Source organism: Macaca nemestrina, chromosome 12 (genome assembly GCF_043159975.1).
Source record: "Macaca nemestrina isolate mMacNem1 chromosome 12, mMacNem.hap1, whole genome shotgun sequence".
Lineage (NCBI taxonomy): Eukaryota > Metazoa > Chordata > Mammalia > Primates > Cercopithecidae > Macaca > Macaca nemestrina.
The window spans coordinates 131,734,498-131,745,454 of NC_092136.1; the positions used below are offsets into that span (position 1 = coordinate 131,734,498).

Sequence of the window (10,957 nt, forward strand, 5' to 3'; positions counted from 1 at the left end):
TTACAATGTCTACTTCCCGTGCCCCCCGCCCTATGGGTCTGTCAGCACCTGCCCTGTGCCTCCTTTGGGACGTTTCTACCATTGCCAGCTCTCTGGAGTCCAGAGTTTTCTAAAAAGGACATGAAAAAGTGATAGTATATATTCAAATATGTTTAGAAAGACTGAGTCACACCAAGATGAGTGGGGTACATGTGGGGATGTCCTTTAATGCCAGAAGTCTCGGAACTTTAACATGCTAAATCTCTAGGGGAGAAAAAGTTTGCAGCACGTTTCAATCAGAAACCAATTTAATTTGTTAGCTTCAGTTGGGAGATCATTCATGAGGAGCCCATCGCTGGAAATGCTGCCTGGGTAACATAGTTCTGTGGAGCTCGCAACCCCCATTCCTGTGTGAGATGAGTATTTGCAGCCAATAGTCCAGACGTTGTTGTGGCTCCTAGGTTCATTAATGAGGCTCACTGTCAATGAGGTCTTTTGACAAATATGAATTTATTAGGGAATTTTCCATGTCAGTTTCCATTAAGAGCCAGCAAGCACACTTGGGGCAGGTTGGAAAGCAGCATGTACTTTTTGTGAATACACAAACTTCTTGATGAAGTTTATTCTCCTGTGGCATTACAGAAAGGCAGCAAAATTATCATCTTTTTGCCACCAACTTGTGCATAAACTGCACGCTCTCTCCACATGGCCTAGACATTGAGAAGTGAGGAATTCTGGTGCAAGAGACCGTAGTCCGGCAGTCTGGGAATACTTAAGCCAGATAGGAGCAGGTTAGTCCTTCCCATCACAAGCACCTGGTCTCTAAGGTTACAGGGCTTGCAGGGACCTCCGAGAGTTCTGCTCCCGCACTCCTGAATCACGGTGCTCTGGGGAGCTTGATCCTACCATGGTGCCAAGGGCAAAAATTCCTGAACTTGGTGTCCTAAGATAAAATAACAGAGGTGGGGAAGTGGGAAACAAGTCTGTCATCTGGAAAGGAACTGCAGTCCTTTGTTATCCAGTCGCTAGCCTGGCTCAGCATGAGCTAAGAGTGGATCCAACTGCTCCAGAAAATGTATGACATAACCAGCTCCCTGCCTTCCCAGCCATGGCATTCAATATGGAAACATAAAGCATGTCAGCGTTTCTCTTGCCGCACCTTGTCCTACCGCCTTTGGTTTCTGTCTTCCTTGTTTTTATATATTCCCCCAGAAATGTCTGTGAAAGGCAGTATACAAACTATATATGACAAATATATAGCACTGTATATAATATATGTGTTTGTTCTCATTTTTCTCTCCTGTGTGTCCCTCAACCGATTTAGAACTAAATGAGCCTACGAGCTCAACTTTGTTGCAAGGTCAGTATCTTCCTTGCTTTATGTTTTGTCTCCCCTTCCCTCTATCCCAGAGCCCCCCTTCCCCACTCCCCATCCCCTGCTGTGTATTACCTGTGTCTGTAAAGTGTCTTAGAGGATGTGGAAAGCTAGTGAAGGAGGTGATTGGGAACCAGGGAGACTTCAAGCTCTCTTCGCTCTGCTCATCCCTTGCTCACACTCCCTCAGGAGGGCTGGGAGGGGGAAAGAAAGAAAAGTATTGTTAAATTCTCCAAGCCCAGAGATCAGCACAAAGGCAAAGTGTAGAGAGTGAGTCTGGGACCCGTAGGAAGACTAGTTCAACCAACTGAGCAGTTTTTGTGAAAAGGGTCTTATTGATGGTCCCTCAGCAGCAGAATCAGACACCAAGCACACGAGGATTCAGATATTCTGTCAAATGCATCAACTGGCTCACGAGGTTCTCCAAAGGAGGAAGATAGGCATGGCGCTGCATGAGTGGTTGCCAATACACAGCGATTTCTAGTTTAGTGCCTGGCATTTAGTAGTTCTTTGGTCTTGGGCAACTCACTAAGCCCTATTTAGACTCAATTTCCTCTTCTCTACAATACAGTTGATCTGCCTTATCCACCTTACAGAGTTGTTCCAACAGTCAATGGAGAATGCATATTACAAAGGCTTTGAAAACTCTGAGGTGCATGTTGAATCTCCAGACGTAAACTGAAAGACAAGGACGCCCCTCAGTGGAACATCACAGGGTGTCCTTCACTTATTTCTCAGCCCCTTCTCCACAGTCCCTTTACATCCTCTTCCACTTACAGCCCTCCCCTGCAAATATCTCCTGCATCTCTTGCCTGTCTTTGCACATCCCTTCCAATTTTCTCACTAACCTAGAGTGAGTGACTCATTAAGACTATGACTAAGCATCCAAGCAAGCAGTGGAATAAAATGTGTGTCACGTGCACTGCTCTCACCCTAAGGACAGTGCTGACCACAGCAGTAGCCTTTCAGGAAGGCAGCTGTGAAGCCAGGGAGGGGAATGCTTCTCCCACCTTCCACCCCAATCCCCTGACCTCCTCTCCCCACCTCACCCCACACCACCCTGTTCATCTCCTCACATTCTGGCCTTGCAAACTGTCATCAGAGGATGGCTGTAGACTTCGGAGGTGGAGGGGTAGATGAAAAGAAATGCATTACATGGGAAGCGCTTGACAGATGAAAAAAAAAGTACCTTTATCATGGAAAGAGAGAGGGCTGCATTACTCACCTTAGTGATGTACAGCACCACAGCGATGAGCCACGAGCAAGAAAATGAAACAAAGAAATAGAAAGGAAAAGTGTCAATAGACTTACTCAGATTCAACCTATGATTCAACTTGTGTTTGTTGAACCTCCATGTGAGCGTATTCACAGACATAAAACAGAGAGCAGTAGAAAAGTGGGTAACATACAGTACCAGGGAAGTGAGAGAGCCTGGAGCATGGGCATGCATTGCTATGGCTATGCTTTTGGAAGGACTGAGCTAGTTCTGACAACTGAGATCTTCATTCACAGAGGAAATTGGAGCTTTTGAAACTCAGGTAGGGACTTTTAAAAGAGTATTTAACGGAAGGTGTACTCAACTCACAGAGAGAACATCATCCCATATCAAAGTCAACCACAGGAAAACCAACCAGAAACACACACGAAAGCAAACAGGTTACTTTGCCTGGTCACTGAGCAGGGGACAAGGAGCAAGAGACATTATTTTTGGCCCCATCTGCTGAGACAAAGCTGGGCTGCTCCCTTCTCTCCTGTGAACTGATGACTCTGAGTGGAAGGCTTTCTTTGCCAACTTGCTACTCTGATTCTTTGGATGTGCTCGACCCCTCATCTCAGCAACCTTCTTGGGTGTAGGAGAATGGGTCAGCGAAGAAGACTGTGGACATCTAAAACGTTCTGACAGTTGGATTAGTACAGTCTTCAGTAGAGCTGCTGGACTCTTGTACAATGAGAAATAATTTAGAGAAGACAGCCCTTGCACCTGGGCTCATTTACTGCACTCATGTGTTCATTCCCCCGCCTCGTTTGCTAGTCTTCGATACAATAGAGAGCTATGTATTTTCTCAGGAAATACCCTCCAAGTTATACTCACCTTACCTCGGAAATACCAGGAAAGATTTATATGAATGCGTTGATTTCCACTGACAGAGTACACTTGGCTTTAAGAGAAGTTCAAAGCTATTTTGTTAACCAATATCTGGATGGACTAGAAGTATTTTGATAAGAGAATTTCATTCTTCCTCAGCATTTTCTGCCACCATTGAAGTATTTTTCTGCTTCCCTTTTGCAAACAAAACAGATTGCATGTCACCTCTCCTATTAATATTTGGTGGTGCAGGACTCTCACAGTGATAAATAAGGACTCAAGGATGTTCCACCATCCCTCACTGAACTTCCGCACAGGAAAGTGCACTCAGGCCACAGTGCAAACTCAGCGGCTCCGTGGCTGTTCATTTTCCACCCACTGGCCCTTTGTCTTTTATCTTCTAGGCATTAAGTCAGATTTGATGGTATCAGTGGGCTGGGAAAGGTTGGCTGATTAATGTCTGTAAACCTCACAGTGACCATCAAAGCAATTTATTAAAGAATAGGGGACTAAAGTAAACTCTGTATATCAGAAAGAAACTATTGCAGCAGAAGAGATTATTAGTTCTTCCCTGCAGAGGATTAAAGACAGTTAATTAGGTCAAGTCATCCAGTAGTTAAGCATTTCTATGGTATGTGTGTGTCTAGATAACAGAAAGTACAAAAGAAACAAAAGTCCCTCACCCTCTTGCTAGAAGGTTTGTATGTCCATCTTCACATGAAACCAGCCCTCCCCTGCCCACTGGAGCCAGACAACAGCCCTTTGCTTAACTGGACACTCGGATTCAGCCAAATTAGCTTTGCTGGAAAAAATATAACTTTCTGGATTGAGCAAACATTGAATATTGACTTAGAGTTGGGGTGGGAGGGTTCTTTTCACTGTTGTTTTCTTCTTTTTTTTTTTCCTCTTTCCCCCTTCCCCTTTCCTCTCTCCCTTTCTTCCTTCCTGTCTCCCTCCCTTTCTTCCTCCCTCCCTCCCTTCCTTTCTTTCGTCCTTCCTTCCATCATTCTTCTTTCTTTTCAACATAATTTCCTACCCTCCCTGACCTACTGTTAACATACCATTAACAAAGAGATCAGTTAAGTTTCAGTTAAAGCCTTGGTGTGGAAAATGCATGCTTGACACGCTTGAATTTTCAGGGATTGTTTATGTTCCTGAGAGTCAAGATGTTACTCAAAGACTTGAGCTTATGGCCAGCATTAGCTTTGATGGCTCAAGCAAGGCTCCTGTTTCTGGAAGCGGGACACAACACACGCTGGACAGAAGCATGTCAAGCATGGCACAGAGGACACTGCCAGCATGTCGTCTTAGTACCAAAGCAAGGGGGGTGGACTGGAATGAGCATGATGGGTGTAGAGTATATACGAAAATATCCTGGCATTTCCACCTCATTGTGGTGGGGTAGAAGTGGTATCAAAAGGATGCTCTAGTTGATCAGAAGGGTTGAACAGTTGCTACCTGGAAAAGCCCAAGGGTGAGTTCTAGCTAAAGTCTAAGATGAGCGTCAAATTGTTTTTTACCTATGTGGACACTAAAAAGAGTTGGCCATCTTTCAAGTAGTGTGTGTTGGAGATACAGATGAAGAGAAAAAAAAAACCCATCTGGATGGAATAATTAAGCTGAAGTTTTTGGGGGGTCTTTGTTTATAGAAAACCTCTCGTATTTCCAGCAGGAACTTGTGCTTTCAATGCATTCTTCTTTCTGATAATCTCAACTGCCAGGTGAAAGCGCTTCCAGGGTCCTTCCTCCAGCACAGTCTGAACCAGCACCCACATCGCTCTCTGGATGAGCACCCCCAAACTGCTTGTGGTTTGGGGGTAAAAGTTTTATGACTATTTTATCTCCTGAAGTCTGTCTTCAGTCCATCCTTCCTCCTTCCAGTTATCTTTTTTCTTGCCACAGAGAGGCTCAAAAATCACTGGTACCTAAGACAATTAATGAAAATGGCCCTGCCCCATCCTTAGCTTCTGAACTTGTTTCTGGGGCCCAGCAAGCCCTTCAAGGGACCGTCCTTGTTAAATGCACAGGCAACATGGCATCGTCACCCCTGGCTTTTCCCTACCATCCTGTTGTACATCAGATATTTTCTCAATCACAAAACTTTTGATCGTAGATGAACCCTTTCCCTCTTTGTACCTTCAGAGTGGCTTCTCAGGGTCGCTAATGCCCACTTAAATCAAGAGGGATATCATGTGTCAGGTGATTTTAAAGAATAGATTGAGGGCGTGAATGCACAGGTATGTATTCATCTGACTTTGAGCAAATGTTTTAGTTGCTTTTAGGATGAGTTATATCTAGGTTGTCTTTCTGTATGCGAGGACCTTTGCACAGAGAACATAGACTCCCAAGGTATCACTTTGATGCAAAAAGCTTTAGTGTCATTTTCCATCCTCTCTGTATCCAGGGTGAACAACAAAGAGGGAAGTAAAAGATTAGAGATCATTCCAAATTCAGGCCAAACAAGGCATCTACTATCCACAGAAAAGGTGGAGAGGCTCTGTAGGTTGTTCTGAGAGCTGAAGCTGGTGAAGTGGAGATCTTTCACAGTCTAGGCAGCAGAGAGGGGCCAGGATCCCAGCATTTCTACAGGGAGGTCCTAGCAAGTGCAACTGTAGCAGCACGGGTGTGGGTCATAGCTGCAGGGTGCCCCAGAGAGATGAAGCCCTGTGGAACCAGCTTGGTATTGTCCAACTCTGCAAGAGAAGTCAGATATCAATGGTTTGGGCTCCTCTGGAACATGGAAACTAACTCACTAGTGTTTCTAAATGCATAGCTAAATGCCAGTCAAACTTTTGCATTTCAAATACAGCATGAGCACCTACATTCAAATGGTGTAGTATAAATCCATAGGCAGCCATCAACTTTATACGTAAGGCCTATAGGCTTCAACTAATTAGAGGATAGCCTGATGACCAAAGAAAGAAAGTTGTTCTACAAAGGAGATTTGGTTTGGTGCCTCAGGGTCCAAAGGTGCAGCTGTGTCACCTGCTAAAATCAGGCGGACATCTTGGCTCTGCTTCCGTCTGTGGTCCAACCTGACTGTCATTCACATCCTTCTCCAGCAACCTGCACACCTTTTGTGGCAACTGGCTGCCCAAGTAAACCAGAAAACCAGAGGGGGTCATATAGGAGGGCTGGGCAGTGGTCAGGACAGCAAGGGACACGTGCAAGAGGCCCAGGGACACTGCTGCGCCAGGAGCGCCAGCTTCTTCCTGAAATCACCTGAGGGCAAAGTGAGCACCTCCATCTGCTTTTGACCTTAACGGTGGCTTGTTTTTAATTTCTTTTAGAAGTGAAAACTACAGCCCTGACCCCTTGGAAAGGTTTGTATATTTTTCAGACAGCTGCTGCGTTGGTGGGTGTGGGGTATGTAAAACTCTTCACGTTCCTCCCAGATGCCTTCTTTCCTGAGCTAACTCCAGGAAGCAGCGCAGAGGGAACCCTCCGCTGACCTTGAGCCACCTCCGTGTCAATTTAGATTAACCCTATCCCCAAGGACATCCAATCCTTCCTGGGTAGATCCCACTTGCAGCAGCCTAACTTCTCTTTGCTGGCGGCACTAATGAGCACCTGTCAGTGCCCAGAATAGCTCCATCTCTGGGCTTCTCTGCACCAGACCTGCCTCTTTCCTCACACACGGATGCTCTAATGCAGCGATCTTCTTAGACCTTGGCCCTGCATGCTGCCCTTGCTTGCACCATTCTTTCTATGTCTCTAACTTGGAGCTGGAAGGGGAGTGGCGGTGGGGAGGGGAAGATGGGAGGAAGGGGGAGGTTCTTGGGTGAGTCACTTGGCTACGAATAAAATGCATCTTATTTGAAGCTTTCATTCCTGCCAGATGTTTCCGATGGATAATTGACACTCATCACAGTTCTCTGGGACCCTAACTGTCCTGGTAATTAGTCTCTTTAGGCCTCCGCAGCTCTCTAATGAGATAGAGGCAATAAAGGCATTCACTGTGGAGTGGAGGCGTGGCTGAATGAAGAATGGAGGCCTCATCTGCATGGCCCATGTCACTAGGCAGATGGGCTGAGCCGTCGCTCTGGCCCACACTGGCTTTGAGAGGGCCTTGATCCCAGGGTGCTGTGTTCCACGCCCGCCTGGACCTAAGGTCTTCATCTCGTGGAATCCTTCCACATAGCATTCATTCAGTGTGGGATGGCCTGCGGGAGGCAGCCCAGCGGCATGCCTGCGTTTCTCACCTTAACCTGTACCCAGGTGGAGCAGGCCATGCAACCACACTCTCTTCTCTTTATTCTCTGAAGATGTGTCTCTGAGATACTGGGAAGATGGTTGCATTTGAAGGCAGAAGTCAGGGGACTTGGGAAAGTCACTTAAGCTCCCTGAAGTTCAGTTTCCACATGTTAGAAAGGGAGATAATAATTCTCATCTCCTACATGAGTGTCATTAAGGTGTTGTGATAGCTTTCCAAATGCAAGCACTCTATCTGAAATCCTAATTGACATGACTTTGCTTCTATGTAGATAGACACTCAGCCACAGCAATTCTCAGTTACTTGTATTGGATATAGTTAGACAAGGAGAGTAAAGGTATTTGGAAGAGGAAATTGAGATAAAGCGGAGGGCAAGGTACGAAAAACGTTTTTGTTTTGCTTTCTTCAAATATAATTTTAAGCCAAAGTAAAATACAATGACAAATAAATGTGGATATGTCAGCATGAGTGGCAACGCCCCCTCCTTCTTTCAACAAACACTGGTTGAATCCCTGCCATGGGCCAATGAGATACAGACTCTGCTCTTAAGGAACTTACTGCACAGAGGACAAAGGAGGAAATACAAATAAGTTAGGCAAAGAGAATTATGACACAGGGTGGTAAGTATTGCACTAGCGGGATGTGCATGGCACTGAGCCAGGCAGGGAAGACTGCCTGAAGAGGCGTCTGAAGGCTGGAAGAGGAGCTGGAGTGAAGAATAAGAGTGAAATGGGTGAAGCATATTTCGGACAGAGGGGAGAGTGTGTGAGGGTGGGAAAAAAGACACGCCCCTGTGTGCACACCTGTGGCTATGTGGCAAGGGGCAAGGGCACCGAACTAGGTGTGGCAAGAAGAGACACCAAGGATGCAGACTGCAGGCACGTCATGAAATGTAGTGCTCGTTCCACTTAGAAGCTGGGCTTGGTGCTAACCTGTTGGCCTCAAATAAATGAGGATCATGATCAATTTGGGGTAGAAATGTCACCCTGGAATTAGCGGAAGGAATAAATTCCAGGGGTCAAGGCCACAGGTGGCAAGGCTCAATTGGTGAATATTTTTGGGAATTGAAAGATGAGATGGTGCAGACTGTCTCCTTTGAGAGGATGTGTGGAATGCCCCTGCCTGGGGGCTACCCCTGTTTCCTTCTCCTCCTGTCCAGCTTGCTCCAGGTCTGGTGTCCTGGATGAGACAGACAGGTTCCAGGGTGGCGAGTGCCTGTGCCTGTGGGGTGGGCTGTGCAGACTGGATATGGTCACATAGTCAGTGCCAGCCACTCACCAGCCTGAGATGGAGATGGAGAGCTTCAGAGGGGCCGCTCGGGCTTTTCCCAGATATACTACAAGCAAGAGAATGGCTGGCAGGCACTTGGTGGCCTTTTTCTGTCTTCCATAGGAAGAAGTTTCTAACACAACAGGTAAGGACTCGTCCTTACAAGCTCTCTGTAGTGCTTCCCAGCGTGAAGTAGATCCACGAAAGAACTCTGAGGGGCGTAGCAAGGAGACCAAACACAGGCACCCAGGGAGAGCACCTGGCATAGCCGCAGGACCATTGAGATGTGCCACAGGGGGTGTTTGCCCGCTCTCAGTCGTCTCCGAGCTGCAGAGTCCCCAGCCTGGAAACAAGGTTTCAACATTCCCTTACATGGTAACCACGCCAGGCCCCTGCTGGGCTGTGGCATTATCCTCCCTGGAGGCTTCACTGCAAGGAGGGAATGCAGAAGAGAGAAGAGAACCTCAGTGCAGGGAAGGGACACTTGTTTTCCATCTCTTTTACCCAGGGCATCTTCTTAGTCATGGTGAGGGAACGGGAGACGGGAGGTGGGAGCGTGTGGGAATTGAACGGGAAATGGGTTTCAGAGATGTACATAGGCGTTCAGGAGAGCACAAGGGATGAAAGCGGCAGAGCAGTGTGCTGACAGCTGTGTGTCCTGCCGGGAGTTAAGGACTCCAGTGTGCAGGACACGTATGGAATTGTACTGTGTGATTCATGCGTATGAAGATAGAATGTGACTGCTGACTCCGTTGAGGCAAAGCATGCAACCCGGCTTCCACAAAGACCTGCTGGGCCACGTGGACTCAGAACCACCCTTGTCATCTCAGAGTCCTCGGCCTCAGGCACAGACAAGGGCCTTGGTGGGAAGAATATTGGAGTTGCCTGGAGGGGAAGGACTCCCGCAGAGCAGAGAAACATAATCTCTCACCCTTGAAGGCATCTGGCGGAGGCTTCTCTCCTTTGATTCCAAAGAATGTGCTGGTAGATGACAGAGTGAGTGTCTACAAAGAGGGAGTGGAGTGTCTGGTGATTAGATTCTAGAAGACACAACCGGTTAGTGACCGATCCTAAATGACAAGCATTTCTGCTTGTTGAAATGTAAACCTGTAAACCGCGGGAGCTTTCCAGGAATGTTCCTTGGTCACCTGTATCCTAGCACGGATGTCTTTGGTTTTGTGTTTTCTGCTTTCTGCAAGGTAGAGAGAATAAGTATTCCCTGGGCTTCTCAGCATGGGGATCTGCACCGCTGAGAAGTTCTGGCATTACGGATGCTGCGAATCAGACACCAGGGAAACGTGAGGTTGATGACCTATTGCATTTCAATCTCGCGGCTACCTATTTAGCCACTGCCCCCAAATTAGGGATTTATCCCAAAAGGCCAAGATATAAAATCGTAAGGGCACTGGCTTCAAGCCAAGAGTTCTAGACTTGATGGAATAATCCCAAATGGAGTCGAGAAGCCTGTTTTGATTTTGATTTGCTTTAGCCAGAAATGTCTCCAACGCTGAGCATCCAAGTCAGGCGGGCAGGTTCTGGCTTTGTTCCTTATTCCCTAACCCAGGAGGACGTGGACTTAGTGAGGCCACCAGCTTTAAACACCTCTATTAAATTCAGTGCAACGGAGTGTGCCAGAGCAGGTCCAGTCTGAGAAGGTGGCCTGGTTCCTCGGGTACCTAATTCATCTGGGCATCCAACCGTATGTACTCTACAGAAATCAGAGCGCCACTGGTCATGGGGTTTCTTGGCCACAAGGGCCGAGGTAGCCAGAAAACGTATGTTTCAGAACAGTAGGGAAGCTGCTGGGGAACTGTACTGCCTTGCAGTTCTCCTGCCTCCTGTGTTTGTGTCTCCATCTCAAAGAGTATCTGTTTGTAGGCCATGTCAGTGTATGCCTCCTAGGGTAAGGTGCCCCCTACCACCCCACCAAAGGACATACACTGGGGCAAGTTCTGCATCCCAGTGTCCTCATTAATCTCCAGTTACATCCACATGCACAGGAAGGCTTCCTGTTCCTTTCTTTGACTCACCTCCA

General features: G+C 47.1%; 1 protein-coding gene across 13 annotated transcripts in view; it reads left to right on the forward strand.

The window, feature by feature from the left end:
- Positions 1-10,957, forward strand: part of LOC105476177 (neurotrimin) — a 1,408,523-nt gene that overhangs the window by 1,390,325 nt on the left and 7,241 nt on the right. For 6 of the 13 annotated variants that reach the window (XR_011611280.1, XM_011731850.3, XM_011731851.2 and 3 more), the window contains 2 exons: positions 1,304-1,339; positions 6,731-6,763. The exons of 4 other annotated variants lie outside the window; for them this stretch is intronic. Coding sequence is in view for 8 of the 9 variants with exons in the window: in XM_011731850.3 (XP_011730152.1) it covers positions 1,304-1,339; positions 6,731-6,763 (69 nt within the window). In the remaining variant the exon portion in view is untranslated. The remainder of the gene's footprint in view (positions 1-1,303; positions 1,340-6,730; positions 6,764-10,957) is intronic. 3 more of the 13 variants (XM_011731856.2, XM_011731854.2, XM_024791132.2) reach the window with 2 other exon arrangements.